General features: G+C 37.3%; 1 protein-coding gene across 1 annotated transcript in view; it reads left to right on the top strand.

Annotated features, from left to right (window-relative positions):
• Positions 1-23,499, top strand: part of LOC131550760 (myosin-16-like) — a 62,743-nt gene that overhangs the window by 18,869 nt on the left and 20,375 nt on the right. Inside the window, exons 4-11 of the mRNA XM_058793135.1 lie at positions 2,137-2,343; positions 4,903-5,007; positions 6,779-6,865; positions 6,946-7,091; positions 9,985-10,075; positions 15,291-15,347; positions 21,943-22,029; positions 22,766-23,011. Coding sequence (XP_058649118.1) covers positions 2,137-2,343; positions 4,903-5,007; positions 6,779-6,865; positions 6,946-7,091; positions 9,985-10,075; positions 15,291-15,347; positions 21,943-22,029; positions 22,766-23,011 — 1,026 coding nt within the window. The remainder of the gene's footprint in view (positions 1-2,136; positions 2,344-4,902; positions 5,008-6,778; positions 6,866-6,945; positions 7,092-9,984; positions 10,076-15,290; positions 15,348-21,942; positions 22,030-22,765; positions 23,012-23,499) is intronic.

Raw genomic sequence — 23,499 nt, 5'->3', positions numbered from 1 at the left:
TGCATAATTTCAGAATTGCAAAATAACTTGATTTGTAAATGCTTTTAAGAAAACGTGAGTGCGTTTGCCAGTGCAAAAGTTCCTGCCATGATTCTAGCATGCTGTGGATGGCTGCCAGGACATTGTTATTTGGTTCAGAAAGGATTTAATAGGTTGCTATGCGGTTGATAAAACATTGCTTGGTGGTTTCTTATAGGTCAAAAGTGTGATATTTACTAATTGAGGCTCAGGGTCCCTCCTTACGCTGGCATAATAATATGATAAACTAGATAATGTTTGTTGTTAAAACATAAGAGCATAATTTCAGAATTGCAAGATAAGCTAGATCTTTAAATATTCAGAAGAAAATGTTCCTAGTGCTTTGTGACTGGTTAGTGGTTTTAATAGGTTGTTATGCGGTTGCTAAGACAATGCTTGGTGGTTTCTTATTGGCCAAAAGAGCTGTTTCTTGACATGATAATATGTTGTTAAAAAGTGTGAAATTTCAGAGTTCCAAAACTAGTAACTTGATTTTTAAATGCCTGTCCAAAAGTTGTATGAGTGTTGATGGTTGCCAGGATGTTGTTATTTGGTTACAAAATGGTTCTTTTTAATAGGCTGCTATGCAGTTGCTTGATGGTCTTTTATTGGTCAAAGTCACAAGAGCCCTTTCTCCATTCTGAATTTCCCTAGATAGGGCTCAGACTTTCTCCTTCAAAGTAAGAGTGTGAATTTTTTTTGTTCACCTGTTTTATCATCTGCCAGGTGAAAAAACATAGCAAACACCACTAATTACTGTTTGCAAATGGAACAGGAATGTTTATGCAGTGTTTAAAGAATGAATCAGCTGACACCCATCTGAGTTATAGTGGCCCATAATGTATGTTTTGCATGTTTTCAACAATTGTTGATACAGATATCCATTAAGCAAGCAATCTATTTATACAGCACTTTCACTGTTATCACATAGTGCTCCACAGAATAAAGACAAATAATGATCAAAATAAGACAAACTAAACCTTAACACACAACCATACAATCATTCATAGCAAAATCCAAATTAGGCATCACTCACCCACCACAACACACTCTTGGCTGGCACCATTTTGAACAATCTTAAAGGGACAGTTCACCCAAAAATGAACATTTGGTGTTGATTTAATGAAAATGTGGTCTTCAAATGTGGTGATTCATAAAATGCAAGTCAATGGCTACCGTCACTTTGAGAGTCAAAAAAGCATATCAGAAAACACAAAATGAATACCCGTGGCCCCTGATGATTTATTGATGTCTTGAATGTAACTGGCTGGTCTTCTGGAACAAGCTGATCAAATTGTTAGAAAATAAATAGAGGGCCATACATTGAGAAAAACTGGTTTAGGACTTACTTTGAAATTTATTAGCAATTTTTGACTCAAAACTGTTTCAAAGTAGAAAGATTAAAATATTATTTTCTTGTAAGTCATACTCTAATAATCTTTGTATTATTTATAACTGCACACAGTTACAAGCAAGTGGAAGCAGTTTTTGAGTCTGTTACATGGACACTTCCCCCGTCTCCCATTGGTCAGACAAACAGATGGTCCCACCCCAAACTCACCCCGTTGGTTGAGCCAGTGTTGTTCTGTCTCTTCCAGTTGAGCTGCTCAAACAAAAATATTGCAGTTGGTCCTGTAACATTTTAAGGTGATGTAACACTGCCATTAATGTCTTAGTTGATAAGCAAGTGATAAAAACAGATGCTTTACTAATAAGTCAAACACGAATGACTGAAATCAGAGCAGAACAAGCACATTTATGGAGAAATATGCTCGTGGGCAAAACACATCCACTGCCAACTTTGCAAGGACCCTCATATTTGTGTGTTTTTAACTTGATGGCATGTATCAAAGTACAAGTTGTAAAAGCAGAGCTTTTTATGTCCTGTTGGGACTAGTTTGTTAAATGATCCGCTTCATCGAGGGAAGATCACTTTGTCCTTCTCGTGTTTTGAAGCTTCTGATCACAGGACACTTGTGAAGAGCTCAGCTGCTTTACGCTTCGAGCCTCTTTTGTTGCTCTTTTCCTGTCGTCACCCTCTGAAGTGCGTCCCCCGAGGCTGACATGCAGCGGGAGACTCATCCGTGTCCTCTGTCTGTCTCGTCCTCCCCGGAGCAGGAGCAGGAGAGCCTCCATCAGGCCGAGCAGCGCTGCGTTCAGCTGGAGGCGCAGGTGGTGGGACTGGAGGAACGTCTGGAGCAGGAGGAGGGCGCCGCCGTTCAGCTGGCCTCCCAGCGTCACCGGCTCGAGGCCGAGTGCTGCAGTCTGCGCCGAGACCTAGAGGAGTTGGAGAACACGTTGACTTCAGTGGAGAAGGACAAGCAGGTAGGACTGAGGTTCACACGCTGGCTGACACGCGCTTGACCCGTTACAGTGGAGGGACTGCAGCCATTTCTGTTCTTATGAGGTTTTTCCATGTTGTAAATCATGCATCATTAGTAGTCTGGAGAATATCATATGAAACTGTATTGGAATATGCTTCATGATTTAGAGCAGAGGAGAAGACATACAGTTCTTATGGGGACCAATCTAGATTTTGACTTTATTTTTAGGTGTTAAATTCAGATAATAAGGGATCATGCAGGATCACTGGTAAATAATGCATGCATTTGTAAACATTCTGGTAAAACTAAAATGATGGGAAAATTAAAGTTATTTGTTGTCACACAGTAAAAAAGGGACTTTATATCTTACTTTTTTTCTCATAATTGCAGCCTTATTATTTATCGTATTGTGACTATTTCTCGAAACTTTGTGACTTTCTTTCATACAGGGACATTAATTCTCATAATAGTGAATTTATTTTTCATAACTGCAACTTTATTTATCAGAACTGCAGCTTTATGTCCCATAATTGTGACTTTATTTCTCATGTTGGTATTTTATTGGCACTATTTGTCATGATTGCAACTTTTTCTCGTAATTGCTTTATTGTCATGAATTGCACTGCATTTGTAGTATTTGAACCTTTACTTCTCATAATTGTGACTGTTTCTAATAATTGCGACTTTATTTCCCATAATTGCAATTTTATTTTTCATGATTGCAACTTTATTTCTAGTTCTTGTAACTTCATTTCCTGTTATTACGACTTTAGTTCATATAAATGCAACTCTGTTTCAACTCTTAAAGTTATTTTTCACAATTGCAACTTTATTTCCTGTAATTGGGACTTTATTTCTCATATTGCCACTTTATTTTTCTGTAATTGCAACTATTTCTTACGATTGTCTCATAATTATGATTTATTTCTCGTAATTGAAACTATGTTTAGTGGAATTGTGAATATTTCTAATAATTCTGACTAAATTTCTTGCCATTTCAAATTTATTTCTCATGTTGAGACTTTTTGTAACTGTGACTTTAGCTTTACTTCTCATAATTCTGACTTTTCTTTCACTTTATCTAACAATATACATTTGAAATTTGACATGAAAATGAAATTTGGTGATAGTTGTTCTGGCAGTTGTTGTCAGGATCTTTGTCGAGTGTTTTGGTGACATACTATCCATGATAAATGTGTAAAATCCTGCCTCTAACGTTGACATACACAAGAACAGGCCTGTATGGCTCGTTTGCTCTTTTACACTTCAAGCGGAAATGGTTTGGAGTGCATTTGTTGCCATAGAAAAACTGTGGGTGACTTCGTGTGTGACCTCAACTCAAGTCTTAAGAGCATTACATTTAGCTTTCATTTCTAAATTTAAAACAAAACTGTAAAAATTTATTCAAAAATATAGTCAGTTCCATAGGTGTTATGTCCTGATGGCAATAATTGTTACCTTAACTGCACTGCATAAAGCTGTGCTGACTTCTAATTCGAGCTAGGTGTGCTGCCTTTCAATTGCAGCATGTAGTCCATAATTATTCCAATTATAATTTTGTCTCATCTCTTAACAATTTACAGTAAGTGCAGATGTGTGGGGTTATTTGTCTGCTCATAGTTCTAGTTTATGTCTGTTTGACAGCTGTGGTATCAGGATAAAAGTATTTGAGGAGCCTCTCTACCCTTCTGGTCTAGATCTGCTTCTCAAAGCTCCAACAGGCCCAAACCCACCCACGCACGCACGCGCACACACACACACTCACACACACACACGTGTGCTCCATTAGTCCCTCATGTCATTGTTGAAACAAATCACATCTGCCACATACAAAGTCAGTATAAGTTTATTTTCTAACACAATTACTGCTCTCGTTATTGCAACTTCATTTTTCCAATTTGGATTTTATTTCTTGTAATTGAAACTTTATTTCTCATGATTGCAATTTTGTTTCACAATTGCGACATTATTTCTCATAATTGTGACTGTTTGCCTTAATTGCGACAATTATGTCTTTATTTCTTGTAATTGTGACTTTTTTTCCTCATTTTTGGGCTTTTTTTCTTGTAGTTATGACTGTTTCTCATATTGGGACTTTATTTCTTGTAATTATGACTATTTCTCATAATTACAACATTATTTATCATAATTGTGACTGTTTCCCCTAATTGCAACTTTTCTCACAATTACACCTTTTTTTCTTGCAATTGCAACTTTTTTTGTCATATTGGGGCTTTATTTTTTGTAATTGTGACTTTATTTCCCCATATCGTGACTGTATTTCTTGTAATAGTAACTATTCCTTCTGATTGCATCTTTTTCTCATAATTGTGACTTTATTTCTCATATTGGGACTTTATTTCTTGTAATTGCAACTTTATTTCCCTTGATTGTGACTTAATTTCTCATTTTTGTGATTTTTTTTTTTTTCTCGTAATTACTTTATTTACAACTTTATTTCTTGCAATTGAGACTTGGCTGGAATTGGAAATAGTTTTCATAATTGCAAATGTTTATCTTACAAATATTCCTAAATCGGATACATCTGAACTCTCTCTAGTCCTCAGACTCTGCAGTGAGGAAGCTCTCTGAAGATCTCACCCAGAAGAACGAGCTGGTTCAGAGACTGCAGAAAGAAAAGGAGCACCTGGTGGAGTTGAGCCAGGTGAGGGCTGCTGAAATGACATGGAATCACATTCTCTGCGTGTATTTGTTCATGTTCCAGAATCCATCACTCAGAACAGTAGCCTTAGACATGTGGTGGACAGTTTTGACCAGTGTTTTCCAATGATGCTGCTATGTAAAGCTCAGTCATGAGGCGAGGTAACTAATGCAATCAACACAGGCTGCTCTTTTAAATGGGACAGACCCATCTGGAAGACAAGTTGGAGGTCGTTAACAGGTTAGCATTCATCCCTCTGGCACAACAGGCCATTTCCGACTTTAATCTGGAAAATAACTTAAAGGGTTCAGGTCACTGCTGTGATTGTTTCTTAAATAATGAAAAATATTATCTGCGAAATGGTTTATAATGAGTTGCAGCAGTGAACTGCTTGGAAATCTTGATTACCAATCAAAACATGGCGTTTGACTCTAACACGGTTTTTTGCATGTCATAAAATTGATGAATTATTCATGTGGTTTTGACCCGGTTGAAAAGATCGTAATGTGCAGTAATTCGGAACAAATGTTCTTAAATATTTTAAATAATTTTGTTGTAAGCAATCTGTCTTTTATGCATCACTATTGTGATGCTCCGACTTATTAATTAATTCAGAAATATATTAAAATGTTCATACATATACTTCTTTGCGATAACCATTTTTTAATTTATGAATTTTAAGTTCATTTGGATATTTTTGTGGGCATGAGGACAGAAATATTAGGATAATACAATTGTCCTGATATCAGAATGAAGAAAAAGGCCTCTAAAAGTCTTTTTCATTAAAACATTTCATTGGTAGTTTCGCATTTTTTTTTTCTATGAATTAATAAAAAAGCATTAAAGCAGTTTCATAACTGTAGTTTCTCATAAAATTTGACCAACATGGGTGAGAAAACTATAAAACAGGAAATGTTATCCTAGATATTTATCCAGATATTTTGACCTTTTATGTCAAGCCAAGATTAGATCAAGTTGTAAATTGTAATGTGGTGCAACCCCTAAAAAGCCTAATTATATTTATGAATTGTTAATAATAATAAATTACTCTGAAAAATATATTTAAAATATTTTTGAAAGTAGTGATTGTGTTCAGTTATATTCATGGTGTGAGAAAAATATTTGATTACTTTTAGAGTAGTTTAGAGTGTTTTTTTTTTTTTGTGTGTGTGTGTGTCTGTGTCTGTTGGACACTTTTATTTGTCATTGACCCTGATAATGAATTACAGCTGTGAACTGGTCTCATATCCTAATTACTGAGCAAAGTTGCTCCGGTACTGTGTCTGTCACTTTGATACGGCTAATGCTTGCGAAAGTGCATATCCTCAAATTGACAAATTATTCATTTATGTTTGACCCGGAGAACCAATCTCCCCCCCCCACAGAAAGTCATGAAGTGTCTTATTTTCCTCTCACCATCTCTTTTGCACTCCATAAAACTCTACGATCGGTGTGCAGTAACTTAAGCCAGATGTCCAACAGTAGCAGCTCATCTCTGTGATTTACGACCTTCATCAGGAACCATCTCCAGATATGTGAGCTCTTTGTTCAAGGAGCATAGTGTTGGTGTGATGGTGTGGTGTGCTTTACATTTTAGTTTACTTCACTTTAGACTAGAATGAATGTGCCTTTCAGGGTCTGATTTGATTAAGCCATCATGCTTTCTCTGTGATCGGCCGAATGAAAGCATCCCGGTCAGATGTGAGCCGTTCTTGGCTGGAACCTTAGCCACATCTGCTCGACAGACCCACACGTCTCTGTTTTATTTTTGCAGCAGGCCATTGAGGACTTACAGTGCGAGGAGGAGAAGGTGAACCTCCTGACCAAAGAGAAAGCCAAGCTGAAGCTGCAGGCAGAGGATGTGAGTAGATCAGCAGATCGCTGTGGTCCGGGCCACGGATAGATAAAGAAATCACACCAATCTGCTTGATGTTCTCCTAGCTGGAGTATCTGTTGGAGCAGGAGAGGAAACAGAGGACGGATTTGGAGAAGAGCAGGCGGAGGCTGGAGGGAGACGGTAGGAACACTATGGACAACCTGACAGAGATGGGCAAGATGAGGGCCAGTCTGGAGGAGATGATCAGGAGGTGAGGAGACGTTTCACAAATGCAAATGAAGATAAATTAACTGCATTTCACAGATGAATCACAGTTATTTCATTTACTTCTGAAACAGTTGTTCTATTGGCTTACGTGTCCCTTTTTTTCTTTCTTTAGTCCAGAATTGAACAAATAAACTAGAAAACTGTGATTGTAAGTGGTGTGTGAGTTGAAAATCTAATAATTAATTAAATCATAAAAATGTAAGTTGTAAGCAATCAAATTACATAAAAAATGTTATTCAATATTTATTATTTATTTGTATTTCATTTGTATTCATTTATATATATATATATATATATTGTTTATTAAATATTTTATTTTTGGAATATTTTATTTGTTTAGCTGCATGTCATGTGACCATTAACCAACATCAGAGATCCGTAAACATTTACATTGATGCGTTGAGCAGATAAGAGCAATATTCATTATATAGCATGCGAATGTGTTGTTAAATGTTTAAAATAATATCTTAAAATCTGTGGGGGGACTTCAAGTTAATATGTTATCTCAAAATGGTTTCACTGTCAAAAATGTTAGGGACTCCATATAGTGTTATAACAACTAATATAAAAATGAATGATCTCTTGGAGCCATTGATGTCTCCAAGAAAAGCTTTAAAAATGGAGAATATATAGCAGCAAAACAGATGTTTGGACGGCTCTTGTCTATGACATGATATGTGCTTGGAGCGCCGCTATCTCTGCTTTGATGAGTTAAAGGCCTCCAGGCTCCTAGAGCTGTTCAGGCTTGTTAGTATGCAGAATGGCATATATTCTGTAGAAAGCAAAACCAGCTGTTTCATGGAGGCCCCAATTAGAAGAAAAAACCCAGAAAATGTCTTCTTTTTTAAATATTTGAGTAATGGTAAAAGGGTTAAAAGCTAGTATGTGGAGGAGGAAAAACTGCTCTATATGGTGGATGTATGAATGGAAGCTCCGCCTTTCAGTTAAAATAGCCAATCAGCTTTCTGATAGAGGCATCTCCTGTTTGTTTATTGTTGATTTGAAGAAATACTGTAGGAGACTGAAAATGAATCATGACCAACAGTTTTGGAGATTTCACTCTTTTTTTGAAACCGAAGACCGTTTCCACCTAAAAAGAGGCAATTGTGACTATTTATTGCAGTTGCTACTGGAAAAATTTAAACGCAAACGTTTTGTGTGCGAATGCAAAGTTTCTGAGTGGAATGCAAATGCTTGTGAGAAACCGTAAAGCTTCTCAGGGGAACACAATACTTTTACTAGAGAACGCTTACGCTTTGTGAGCGAATGCAAAAGTTTTGTTTCTCAGAATAATTTTCTTGAGCAAACTAAGTTTCTTGGTGAAAGGCAAACTTTTTGTGAGTGAATTCAACGTTTTTGTGAGAAAACGTATAGTTTCTCAGGGAAATAATACTTTTACTAGAGAGCGCTTACATTTGAGTCCAAACACAAAGTTTCTCGTAAGAATTAAAAAATTTGTTAAGCAAATGCAAAGTTTCTTAGTAAAAAGGCAAACATTTTCTGAGTGAAGACAACATTTTTGGGGGGAATGGAAAAGTTTTGAGCGAACGCAAAAATTCATTGAGCAAACAAAAGTTTCGGTAACACTTTATTTTAAGGTCTCTTAACTAGTTGCTTATTAGCATGCATATTACTAGAATATTAGCCATTTATTAGTAGTAATTAATGCCTTATTCTACATGACTTTATTCTACATCCCTAATCCTACCCAATACCTACACTTAACAACTACCTTACTAACTATTAATAAGCAGCAAATAAGGAATTTATTGAGGGAAAAGTCATGGTTAAGAGTGAATAAGTGTTCCCTATTCTAAAGTGTTACCAAAGTTTCTTAGGGGAACGCCATACTTTTACTGGTGAATGCTTGCATTTTGTGAGTGAACGCAAAAGTTTTGTTTCTCAGACGAATTCAAATGTTTCTCGAGCAAACGCAAAAATTCTTGCTGAAAGGCAAACTTGTTGTGAGTAAATGCAATTTCTTAGGGGAACGCCACATTTTGTGAATGAACGCAAAGTTTCTTGGAGGAACGCAACTTTTTTTTGTGAGAAAACAACCTTTCTTGGGGAAACAATACTTTTACTAGAGAACGCTTACATTTTTTAAGAGAACACAGAGTTTCTCAGAAGAATTAAAAATTTGTTGAGCAAACACTTTGTGTTCAAACACAAATATTGATTGATCGAACCAAAGTTTCTTGGGGTTTTTTGTGAGTGAACTCAAAAGTTTTGTTTCTCAGAAAAATTCTAAAGTTTCTCAAGCAAAGGTTTCTTGGTGAAAGGCAAATTTTTTTTGTGAGAGAACGCAAAATTTCTTGGGAAACACTAAAGTTTTGTGAATGAACACAATTTTTCCCAGGGATGCAAAACTTTTTTGAGTGAATGTAAAGTTTCTTGGAGGAACGAAAAAGTTTTTGTGAGAAAACGAAAAGTGTCTGGGAAGAATGTAAAATTTTTGCAAATGAAGGCAAAGTTTCTCATAAGAATGCAAATGTTTTGCGAGCAAACGTAAAAATCGTTGAAGTATTATTTTTCCTCCCATTTCATATTTTTTCCCATTACCATATTCTGACTCCATAGAAACAGGTTTATGTAGCTGTACTTACATGCCTAATAAAAACAAAAAATATCTGTGCAGGGTGTTACTAAGATGGCCTCCAAGTGATCTGACTTGCAGATCTGTCTTTTGTTAAAACAACAACATAGTCAATCAATGAGATCTTCAAATGTTCTGGGATTGACTGGCACGTTTAATAATCTGAGACATGGGTGACGTTTATCGGACACGGCTAGCAAACAACACAAGGCATGCCTGCTAAATTAGCCCTGTCACTCCCGTCCTCACACACTCTCTTTCTCCGTCTGTCTTTTGTCAGGAAAGATGTGGAGATAAGCAGCACCAGCAGCCGGCTGGAGGCCGAGGAGGCGCTGAACGCAGGCCTGCAGAGGAAGAATAAGGAGCTCCAGGTGAGGCCTCGTGGGAGAGCCGCAGCATTCCTGTCTTTCAGCGCTGTGGGGGTCCAAGACTCTGATTTGTGAGCCAGAGATGACTAAAACATAGCTGAGGAGTTCAGGAGCTGATAACGATCTCTCTAGAGAGGGAAGGAAGGCTCCGGTTGTAACCTCACACTGCTTTTTTAAGCAGAGTCTGTTTAACCAGTGCTCTGTTGGCTCTTTTGCACGGGACTCAGAAAGTGACAGCAGAATGATATATTTGAAAAGAAAGAGAGAGTTAGAGAATGTCTGAGGCATTTAAAAGCTGTTGAAAAGCAATGTTAATTTAACCTCTGTCAGTCCCGCTTCATGTCAAGTAGGTGTGACACCCTCTCCAGATCTAAATTCATTTAGAAATGCGTGATATTAATCCATTTAAAGGAATAGTTCAGCCAAAAATGAAAATGTGCTGAAAATTTGCTCAGCCTCACGCCATTCAAGATGTAGATGAGTTTGTTTCTTCATCAGATTTGGAGAAATGTAGCATTGCATCACTTGCTCACCAATGGATGCTCTGCAGTGAATGGGTGCCGTCAGAATGAGAGTCCAAAGATAAAAACATCACAAGTAGCCCACACCACTCCAGTCCATCAGTTAACTTCTTGTGAAGCCAAAAGCTGCGTGTTTGCAAGAAACAAATCCATCAAGACGTTATTAACTAAAATACGAGTCTATGATCCATAATAACGCTTCTTCCAGTGGAAAATCCACACACATATTTGTTTAGAGCTGTTTTGAACTATTTTGGCTTGTAAATGGAGCTTGATCTGTGAGGATTTCTCTCCTGATTCAGACCAGACGACTTTTTCGCTGGAAGAAGCATTATTATGGATTATGGACTCATATTTTAGTTACAAATGTTTTAATGATGGATTTGTTTCTTGCAAACATGCAGCTTTTGGCTTCACTAGACATTAACTGATGAACTCTCATCCTGACGGCACCCATTCACTGCAGAGCATCCATTGGTGAGCAAGTGATGTAATGCTACATTTCTCCAAATCTGATGAAGAAACAAACTCATCTACATCTTGGATGGCCTGAGGGTGAGCACATTTTCAGCACATTATCATTTTTGGGTGAGCTTTTCCTTTTAAGGCCATTTCAGAGACAATATCAGGAGGAGATGGCGTACAATGAAGATTTATCTTTTGCCACAGATACATTTTTACTCTAATGCATTTACAATCATTGCACATAAAATTCATGGTAATTCAGATTCCTTTTGTTTCCCGAGCTTCAGTGAGGCTGACAGACTTGAGATGGACAAGAGAGGAGATGGTTTCTCAGCGGACTCAAGCTTGTTTAGAAAACACAGACGCTCTTTGTCTCTCGTGCTTGTCTGCTTTAATGAAGGGGAAAGTCGATCCGTGTGTCGGTGAGGGTGGACATGTTTTCACTTTCAGCCAGGGCATTCAGCGTATCACACAATGCATGCTTTATGGCTCCGTCTGCCCATTAATTACTACACAGGTGGAGACGAAGACAAATGTGACATGGAGTGCTGGGTTATTCTTTCGGGTCGGTTCAGGTGAAGTTTTGAAGTGCTGGTTGGTGTTTATTAATCAGATAATCGTGATTGTTGTTAATCAGAAGATGAGCATTGTGAGATGGGCAGCTTTAATGGGCAGAGAGACAGATCATCTTAATGTGAGTCAAATAAACACAAGTAATAACATGATGTACATGTTTGGCTCCTGTCATGTTGACACAATCAATCAAATAATCTATTTTCATTAATAAATTGGCATGCTGAAAATCTTTCCCTAGTGACCTTGCAAAAATCAAATACATAGTCTCTTGGTCTTTCTAAATATTTTAGTTTGTAACCGGGGCTAGTTGTCACGCTGTACTTGAGTGAACATTTCTCAGGATACGTTTATTATTTTAAGGCTGCTTTAAAACTTTTTGTCAGCTAAACCCCTTTATCCTGAAATATTTTATTTAAGTCCCACCAAGGTTTTAAGTTAATATATATATATATATATATAAAAATAAAAAAATCACAACATAAACACGTTCAAGGTTCTCTGGTAGTAAATGGTCACATGACATGTAGGTAAACGGATAAAATATTTAATCTTTCTAATAGGTTTTATTTTGATTGTTTTTAGTTTAAAATGACTCTATTATTTATTTTTTAAATAAACCCCTGTTTAGGGAAACTGTGACAAAGTCTTGATAAAACAACAATCTTTTGAGATTGCTCCATGGAAAATATAATTTATTAAAGACATATTGACTTTTTGTGACAACATGCCCCACTAGGGACATATGGAGTAAGCTGTTATATTAAACGACCTACAAGATAAATTTGAATGTTTTAAAGCAATTATGAACGACAAAACAATTCATGTGTTGCTTAATATATAAAAAGAGCATCATAAAGACAATATTGGTTATGCCAAACACATTGTAATAATTAGTAAAACTTGTATTCATACTGTGCATTAAATGTAGAAGACATGACTTGTGACAACTTGCCCCAGAAAAATGTGACAAAATATTCTTGAAAACACAGCTCAAACCTCGTGGTTCAGGTGTATGTATAGGCACTCCTTGCCTTGATATATTGGTGGTTTTATTGTGTTAATAATCTCTCTGCTGCTTCCTGTGTTTCTCTGTGAGCTTTAGTCTCACATATGATGTCAATTTATAGTCCTGCATGATGCTGAGAAATCATTGAGAAGGTAAAAGAATGTGTATCAAGCAAACCATCATGGGAATGACAGGATGGTGTCTTTCAGAAATAATGATGTGGAAGAACTGTCTGCAATCAATCTTTTGATGATCGGTTTGTTCACATTGTTCTTCTGTGCTGCGAAATGTAAATCTGAGTTGTCATGGTTTGTGAATCGGAGTGATTCAGTAGTATTATTGCTTCAGTACTAGATTACGCCAGTGATTGCATGGAACAGAGCAGCAGCACAGTCTTCTGAATAACTGTTTTCATGTTCCACTGAAGAAATCAAGTCTGGAGTGGCATGAGAGACAGTAAATGATGACCAATTGTGAACTGATTTGTGATTGGTAACCCTTTAGTATAGGGACCAATTCTCTCTATTAACTACTTGCCTATTAGCATGCCTTTTAATAACATATTGGCTGTTTATTAGTGATTATAAAGGACATATTCTGCATGACCATATTCTACATCCCTAATCCTACCAAATACCTAAACTTAACAACTACCTTACTATTAATAAGCAGCAAATTAGTCATTTGTTGAAGTAAAAGTCGTAGTTGATGGTTTGTTAATAGCAAGAAATGGTCCTTAAAATAAAGTGTGACTGGCTGATCTGTTCGGTTTGTGTGTGGGTGTGAACCTGGTCTTCCCTATGTTATGGGGCCAAAATGTCTCCACAAGGATAGCAATACCAGTAAATTTTGACCTTGTGGACATTTTATGGTCGCCATGAGGAAACAAGCTTAAAAATGAAGTTTTTTGAAAATCTAAAAATGCTGAAAATTTTGTGTGAGGGGTATGTTCTCGGGTCTGTTTATGGTAAGGGGACAGAAAATACACTTTGTACAGTATAAAAACCATTACAACTATAGCATGGAATGAACCTACAATGATAAGAATACCAGTGTGCGTGTGTATGGAGGTTAGGCTGAACTGCTCAGTGAGTGTGAAGGGGGTGTGGATTCCCTTCAGTCTGAGGTGAGCTTGTGTGTATGTGTGTGTGTGTGTGTGTATGTGTTTGTGTGTGTGTCAGTCTGCTTCGGTCTCTGTTGCTCATGGCTGTTCTCTCCGCTGAAGTCCTTCGCTGGCATGTGAGTTCCTGAGCTCTACTTCTTCATTGCATTATAGTTTGCGGATGTTATTCTCTGTATCGCTCACATTTCTGCTTGTCCCTGCATGTGTGGAACATCAATAGCTTGATCTGTAAAGTAACTTTTAATTCAGCTATTTTTAAATGGGAGTGTCATTCAGGCCTTTGGGTTCAAGTTGTATCTCCTTCTGAGTGTGTGTGTGTATGTTGGATTTGAGGTTGTCAGCATGTGTTATGTGTGTCCTCCAGAGATTCAGACTAACTTCCTGCCTATGACAGAGAGAAGATCATTCATAAGACATTATGTGCCACAAGACACGAGGATGAGTTTTCAAACTTGCAGTCATAAATTTTTGTCAGTAGGAAATGCATTACCCAGTTTACATTTCCTAATGTCATGTTTTTGGCACTATGGTATTTTGTGGTTAATTGAACTCTTAAGGAAGTTGATTACATTTAGCATGTTGCCTGTTTTTGTCTCAGCCGTGTGCACAGAAAAGGTTCAAGGGTTTGACCCAGAGTATTTGCTTTGTGATATTTTCACAAGAATTCCAGCGTGTCCCATCTAGTTGGCCGTCCGCTCTTCCTCTGTGGTTTTTTACTATGTGATTATGGTGTCACACTGATTGGAGAGCTTATCTTAGATTTGGACACACTGAAAGAAAGCCAAAGGAGTGGGTTATTTTGGAAAATGGAATGTTATTCAATTATTTCAAATGTCTTTATTTCTTTAGAATGTCTTTTTCATAAAAAACAAAAACAAAACTCTTGAAATGGAATTGATAATATTCTGTTTATTAAACAGTAAAAATACATATGCACACTGCTGTTCAAAAGTTTGTGGTTAGTAAGATCAGCAAGGCTGCGTTAATTTGATCAAATGATTTCTGTTTCAAATAAATGCTGTTCTTTTGAGCTTTCTATTCATCACAGGATCTTGAAAAACAAATATGAAGCAGCACAACTGTTTTCAACATTGATAATAATCAGAAATGTTTCTTGAGCAGCAAATCAGCATATTAGAATGATTTCTGAAGAATCATGTGACATTGAAAACTGAATGCTGAAAATTCAGCTTTGATCACAGGAATAAATTACAATTTAACATATATTCACATACAAAACAGCTATCTGAATTAGTAAAAATATTTCACAATTTGTACTGTATTTTGATCAAATAAATCAGCCTTGGTGAGCAGAAGAGGCTTCTTTTAGAAACGTCAACAAGTCTTACCAACCACAAACAGTTGTTTGTGTGTGTATATACAGAATCTGTCTTTCTTTGTGCATTTAAATGAAAGTTTATTTGCTTTTTAAAGTCAACAGAGTATGCATGGAATGAGTCACTTTACAATATATAAAGCATGCTTGTATTTGGTTTCTGTAACACTGACCTGTATCTCGTCCCACAGGTGCGCATTGAGGAGCTGGAGGAAGAGCTGGAGGCTGAGAGAGCCTTACGAGCAAAGGTACAACACAGAAATCTAACCTAACGAGCGTCTGCTGATTGTGAACGGCCCTCAATGACCTCATCTCCTAAACACACAAGCTTAGATCTTTGTCCAAAGGATTGCCAGATAAGCGAGACTCTAATGTCGTCCATTAGCTTATCTGGGAGTTTGACTGATGAGGTATTTGTGGCACCTGAACGTACCTGCAAACGATTACAGGACAACCTTCAGATACGCTCCTATAAAACAGAAATGCTCAGTCTGTCATTGTCGGACTAGCAAAAAGGCAATTAACTAAACTACATATTTTACTAGCATGACTGTAGTTTTCAAAATAGTGCAGTTTCTCTAGTTACAACCCGTTTTGTTTTTTCCAGCAAGTATCAGAGTATCTTGTTGAGCTGATAATCAAACACACTCCTGCCATATGTCGCTTTGGAAAGTTTTATTCATACGGAATTGATTCATGGAAATGATTGCAACAGTTTTGTTGAATGCAGCATTTTATTGCTTATTGCTTATTAGTTTCTCTTATTTAATGTTAATGTCTCTGTTCAAGTTGAATTCTTTAAGTAAGGAATAATTGAATCTTCTGCCATCAAACTTGAACTAAAGTTCAATTTAGAATCTGCTCAAAAGAATGATTCGTTCGTGAAGGCCTGACCTCAGCATGGAAATGAATGAATTGTGCTGGACGGCCGCTCTGCTCTGTGATCCGGTCATACGTACGTGTGTGTGTGTGTGTGTGTGTGTAATCCTGAGTAGATCTGACGGGTATCAGTTATCGGCAGGAGTCAGGGCTGATGTGGACGGAGTCTGGCATTGGTTTGAGTTGTATTTCGGGGCAGAGGCACCTCTGCTTCAGGATAAATCATCTGCACCTGGAATAACAGATCAGCCCTGGTTATCCAGCTTTATCACCGCCCAGCTCCTGCCAGTCAAACTCTTCAAGCAGTGTGTCAGTGTATAAACGCAATTAGCATGATACATGCGCTGAAGGCCTCAGTCTTTATGTAGCTCAAGCTGTTTTTCTACTTGACTGCGCAGTTGATGCATCACACTGATGCTCATTTGCATGCAGTTGAACTCTTGATTTTTGACCTTTGTCACCCATGTGACCAGAATTTACCAACTCTTATTGAAAGAAAACATGATTAAGAGCTTTTTGCTGCTGTATGAGTTTATTGTCAATGTGAAAGTGTTAAAGGTGTTGAAGATTCAGCATCATATAAAAGAAAATGGTAACACTTTATTCTGATAGTTCACTTTAGATATTCCACTAACTATAAGTAACTTTGCAACTCCAAGTTGATTCGTTGTCATTAGAGTATTAGTAGACTGTCTGCTTAATATCTGCTAACACTTTATTTTGATGGACACTCAACTGACTTTGTGTAACTTTGCAAGTACATGTCAATTTATTCTACTAACCCAAACCCTAACCTAACAGTCAACTAACTCTCTAATGAGAGTTAGTTGATTTGTAATTGCAGAGTTACTTGTAGTTAGTAGAATTTATAATGTAGAATATGTAATAAAGGGTAACTAAGAAAAAGTTTAGTAACCAATGCTATTACATGAAAGCTGGCATGCCACGCATTCTGAAAAAAAATTATAATTATGACTCCTTTGAAAAAATATTCATTGTGACATTCATTATCATGACTTATACTACGGGGCCGTTGAATGCTTAAATCTGATTGGCTGCCAAACGTTATAAGGTGTGCAATTATTTTCAGGGAAACGCACGGCGAATGTAGTTCCAGGCAGCTCTTGACCGCATTACATGACCATATCACTTCGCCAAATGATTTCTGTCATTTCAAAGGTCTTACAACAGCAAAATAACCAAAACCCACAACGACACTGGCCAAACAAATACATATAGTAATCAAAAGGATAAAAACGACAGATCATGTCCATATTTTTGCCACAAAATTACGCTTTATTATGTACGGAAAGCACATAGGCTACTCTATCTCTCCCGCTCTCTCTCCCACAGACCGCACATCACAGTTACAGTTTACATACACACTAGCATACATCGCGCTAATATTGTTAGCGCTACTCTGACGATTTTATCAGTAAACAACTTAAAAACTACATGACTTCTCACAAGCGAGGGAACAACAACGGCGCTGTTTGTGAACAAAAGGAACTAAGTTTCACTATAACTAGAGACATTGCTGCCGAACACTATTGAGAGACGCACAGAGGTAATCTCTCTCTCTCTCTCTCATAACTTACTTATTAAATGTATTAACTGCATTATTAATCTGTTATCAACGGCTCAAGCCTCCCTTACTAGGTTTAAAATGACGTTTAGGAATTAGCAACGGAGGCGCTGGATGAGATGCGGAAGAAATAATCCTACTCATAGCGATTTAAGTAGAAATACCGGACGAATGCCTTGAAATATATCATCTGATCGATGTCTTGAGGTGTGGCAACCGTAGTATAAGCGGAATAATTGACGACGGGCCGTTGGATTAATAGAAAAATAATGCACACCCGAGGTGTAACGGCCACTCCGCTTCGCGACCGCATCACCACCTCGGGTGTGCATTATTTTTCTAATAATCCAACGGCCCGTCGTCAATTATTCCTTACGTCATGCGCGCTGAAAAAAATTATATCCCTTATGATGTCAAGCTCTCAGAAAAAAAAATACAGACTCTTTGTATCAGTAATTAAATTTGCCTTTGTTGTCTGTAATCTCTTTAATATATAGTGCCATAATATTCTAAAATTAAAACTACAGATTGATTAGCGACATCCACACACCCCCTTCTCCATCACATCTTGTGTATCGTCTAGAATTTCAGGTTTCCCATACATCTTTGTTTGATCACTCCTATGGTGTGAACCTCATAAATATGATATTTCCGACTCCTTGAAGGCTGTTTATTCCCATTTCTTTTCTGATGGAAGTTATTCATTTTTATTCATCCGTTTCTAGGCGGCGATGCCTGTACATGTCCTAAAATAAAAGCACGGTACCTGATACGCATGCAGACTTCATGTCTTTAGGAAGCGATGGCTTGACTCCAGCACTCACAGGCTCTCGTGTGGAGCTGCCGGAGACAGAAACCTGTTAAAGGTCACGTTATTCAGCACTGTGATCTGCTGTAAGCTACAGAGAGCCTCATAAAGCTGAGCAGGAATATTGTCTGACGGAGTGACATGGCCCGTGGCAGTGGATGTGAAGGTGTCTTCGTGTTGGGTGGCGAGTGTGAGAGTCGAGCATGGACATGCGTGCGTTTATCACATGTCTGCCTCCACAGACCTCCTGGAGGATCGACACAGACGTGCCATTGTTCTCTCAGATAGCATCGGACGCACCACATTATATTCCAGAGGTTTCCACAGAGGAATTCAAGCCCTCATCTACTGCAAACACACACACCAAGAGCACACGTGGCTCCTGACACATATATATCTCCATTAGACCGAACACATACAGGCTCTACATACCTTATGATGAGCTCCGGAAAGAGCTCCGGGCTTCTGCAGAACTTAAAAAGCTTAATCTGCCCATCCACAAATGAATACCTTAAAACAGAGCAGAGAGTCTTAAATTCATAACATTTTAGCATTAAACTGGGATGGTACTCAAATGGTTCAGGTCATACTTTAGAAGGGAGAGGTTATTATGTGAGTATAGGAGAGCATAAGTCTAAGAGGACGTCCATGACATGCGGAGTGCCACAAGGCTCAATTCTTGCACCGCTCTTGTTTAGCCTGTATATGCTCCCACTAGGTCAAATAATGAGAAAGAAGCAAATTGCCTATCACAGCTATGCTGATGATACCCAGATTTACCTAGCCTTATCTCCGAATGACTACAGCCCCATTGACTCCCTCTGCCAATGCATTGATGAAATTAACAGTTGGATGTGCCAGAACTTTCTTCAGTTAAACAAAGAGAAAACTGAAGTTATTGCATTTGGAAACAAAGATGAAGGTCTCAAGGTGAATGCATACCTTGACTCTAGGGGTCACACAACTAAAAATCAAGTCAATAATCTTGGGGTGATTCTGGAGACAGACCTTAGTTTTAGTAGTCATGTCAAAGCAGTAACTAAATCAGCATACTATCATCTCAAAAACATTGCAAGAATTAGATGTTTTGTTTCCAGTCAAGACTTGGAGAAACTGGTTCATGCCTTTATCACCAGCAGGGTGGATTATTGTAATGGTCTCCTCACCGGCCTTCCGAAGAAGACCATTAGACAGCTGCAGCTCATCCAGAACGCTGCTGCCAGGATTCTGACTAGAACCAGAAAATTTGAGCATATCACACCAGTCCTCAGGTCCTTACACTGGCTTCCAGTTACATTTAGGATTGATTTTAAAGTACTTTTACTCGTTTATAAATCACTCAATGGCCTAGGACCTAAATACATTGGAGATATGCTCACTGAATATAAACCTAACAGACCACTCAGATCATTAGGATCGAGTCAGTTAGAAATACCAAGGGTTCACACAAAACAAGGGGAGTCTGCTTTTAGCTATTATGCCGCCCGCAGTTGGAACCAGCTTCCAGAAGAGATCAGATGTGCTAAAACATTAGCCACTTTTAAATCCAGACTCAAAACTCATCTGTTTAGCTGTGCATTTGTTGAATGAGCACTGTGCTACGTCCGAACTGACTGCACTGTATTTTATGTATAATCATTTTTATTTTTAACTGTTCTAAATTCATGTTGCATCAATTTTTAAATCATTTAAAATGTTTTTAAATTTCTGGTTTTATTGTTGTGATTGTTTTTTTTAATGATTATTTTACTTCCTTTTATGTAAAGCACTTTGAATTACCATTGTGTATGAAATGTGCTATATAAATAAACTTGCCTTGCCTTGCCTAAATGGTGCATACATAGAACAAAATGAATATCATCCTTAGTATTTTTGACTTGTTTTCCAGTAGAAATCCTTAAATCAAGGTACATTTACTGGAGATACAAAATGAAGATATGAAGTCTGAGAAACTGAACAAAATGAAGTGAGTTTATGCTTAAAACAGGAACAAATATTTGTCAATGGAGAATGAAAACTTTATTTATAGATAGATATATTATTTTTTAGATATTTGTTCTTGTTTTAATCATTAACTCACTTCATTTTCATCAGTTTGTCATAAAACAAGACTTCATTTCATTTCACTTTTCCAGGCAATGTATCTTGATTTTTGAATCTTTAGAAATTTGCACTGGAATATGAGACAAAAATACAACATTTGCAGTTTTTTGCAGTGTGATCCGGAGGTACAGTAAAAGTCATTTTTAAGCTATTGTTTTTGTAAAATGAATGAAAAGTAATGGAGACCTGTTGGAAGTTGTATTTTCAGACTTATTTGTTTTAGAAGTGTTGTTAATGCAACTATTACAACTCATGTTATGCTCCCTAGACACTTACTTACATTTAAAAACATATTGACATATTCCTTAAATGAACTGAACTTAGTCTTTAAAAGGTTTTAAAGTCTTAAATGTTTCTTCATAAAACCTGGACCCTCTCAGACTAATGAATTTCCATGATATTTTGGTATTTATTTTTTTGGTACTTTGATATTTATTTTCCCGTTTTTTTAATTTTTATTATTATTATGTCTGGACAGATTTTGTTTTATTTTATACAGCTTGCTCTCAAAACAGTAATTTACAGCCTGGAAATCACACTTTAGATATTCCCAGATATTTCCAAGGCTGTATATAAAATAACTATATCTAATATCTATAAGAGGCATTTTTGAATTGAATTGAATTGAAATGATAAAAAATAGATATATTTTCCAAAATTAATTTGTAATAAACGTATTTGGACACTCAGTGGCTGTATTGGATAGCAGCCTTCAGCTCAGTTGCATAATTGTTTTATTTGATAGGCTTTATTGCAGTACAGCACCATGTCTGATCACCAGCTTCTGTTCTGGCCTGTGATTCCTCTCACCTCGTGTGCTTATATTTATTCTCATTCTCATAATTTGACGTGACGCTGCGGACGATTATTTCTCAAACAGCTGGAGAATAAATGAAGAAACCTGTTTTTGCATTCAAGATATGCTTTGATGTGTTGTAGCATAAACAAATGTCTTGTTTGTTCATTTTAATAAGCATCTGTTGAACAGCAGTGAGGATTTTTATTGCTGTTCAACAATGATTTTCTTGATTTGAAAACAAACAAACCTTCATGTGTGTTTTGTTAAAGTGTTATGATGGTTTTTGAATTTGCCTTTAGGCTCTTGGATCCATCAAAGATCTAATGTTTTTGATTTTTACCCTCTGTAATGTAATGTTGTGTTGTAGCATAATTCTGTAAGTGATCCAGACACTAGGAGGGTCTAGACTAGACTCTGTTATGGTTGTTTCTAATCACTTCCCCACATCTATCATCTGCCCTGCTTTAACTCTACACACACACTCATGTCCTGACCTGCATGTGGATCGTCTCTGTAACAGCTCTGTTTAAAGCAGAACTGTGGATGAGCATGTAGATTTATTATCTGTACCTGTATTTATTACATATACAATTTGGAATATGTTGTATGATGATGACTGTTAAACTCTAGCTGTGTGTTTGGGAGTAAATGTACGTTTTTTTCCCACAGGTGGAGAAGCAGCGCGCTGATTTGAGTCGTGAACTGGATGATCTGACAGACAAACTGGAGGAAGCAGGAGGAGCCACGGCCTCTCAGGTATAAAAAACACTGGTTATGATTGTTTATAGCCACATAAAAGGAGTATTTGAACAAATATTTAAAGTAAATCAAATTTAATTGCATATTTTTTGTAATTACATGCATCAAATACACTCTATCATTCAGTTTATAAATCTCTAAAGGCAGAAATTGGATTTCGTAATCAAATTAAATTTTTATTTCACTTATGAGAATATGCAAGTGATATTTGTTTTATGCACTGCTGTTCAAAAGCTTGAGGTCAATGTGATTTTTTTTAAAGAAGTCTATTCTGCTGACTAAGGCTGCATTTATTTGATCATAAATACAGTACAAACTGTGAAATATTATTACAATTTAAAATAGCTGTTTTCTGTGTGAATATACTGTAAAATTTAATTTATTCCTGTGGTCAAAGTGCTTCATTACTCCAGTCTTCAGTGTCACATGATCCTTCAGAAATCATTCTAATATGCTGATTTGCTGCTCAAGAAACATTTCTGGTTATTATCAGCATTGAAAACTGTTTAATATTTTTGTGAATTCCATGATACATTTTATTTTTCAGGATTTCAAAACAACAGCATTTATTTGAAAAAGAAGTCTTTTGCAACATTATAAATGTTTTACTGTAACTTTTGATCAGTTTAGTGCATCCAAAGTATTCATTTCTTAATCTTACTGACCTCAAAATTTTGAACGATAGTGTAAAACATGCAATGGCACTTTTTTGTGTCATGTTCTGTGTGTGTAGATGGAGATGAATAAGAAGCGTGAGCTGGAGCTGCAGCGTCTCCGGAGGGAGCTGGAGGAGTCGTCGGTGCAGGCGGAGGCGGTGGCCGCGGCGCTGAGGAAGCGTCACAGCGATGCTCTGTCGGAGCTGGGAGAACAGTGCGAGAGCCTGCAGAGAACAAGAGCCAAGCTGGAGAAAGAGAAACAGAGTCTGAGGCTGGAGGTGGACGATCTGGCGGCTTCGCTGGACACGCTGCAGAAAGCCAAGGTCAGCTCTGAACACACTCAGCCCCTCAGGAGAGCATTTACTGCTGCAGATGTACGGCGTTCAGACTCTCCTGATGCTCTGAGCACCGAAAAACACATTAAAAGACCTTTATGAGAACTTATCTTGACAAGTTGCACTGTTTTACTGGTTTTAAAGGGTTTTGGGATATGTCAGCTGTTAAACCAGATGCACCAGCTTGGCGTGGCTGGAAGACTGTTTTAAAGGAATAGTTCAGCCATAAATTAAAATTAGCTGAAAATGTGCTCACCGTCAGGCCATCCAAGATGTAGATGAATTTGTTTCTTCATCAGATTTGGAGAAATGTAGCATTCTATCACTTGACGCAGTGAATGGGTGCCGTCAGAATGAGAGTCCAAATAGCTGATAAAAACATCACAATAATCCACAAGTAATCCACACCACTTCAGTCCATCAGCTTTTTACTTCACAAGATGCTGATGGACTGGAGTGGTGTGGATTACTTGTGG

This window comes from Onychostoma macrolepis, chromosome 12, assembly GCF_012432095.1.
Source record: "Onychostoma macrolepis isolate SWU-2019 chromosome 12, ASM1243209v1, whole genome shotgun sequence".
Classification (NCBI taxonomy): domain Eukaryota; kingdom Metazoa; phylum Chordata; class Actinopteri; order Cypriniformes; family Cyprinidae; genus Onychostoma; species Onychostoma macrolepis.
The sequence above is the reverse complement of the archived record's forward strand: the minus strand, read 5'-3'. Positions and strand labels throughout refer to the sequence as shown.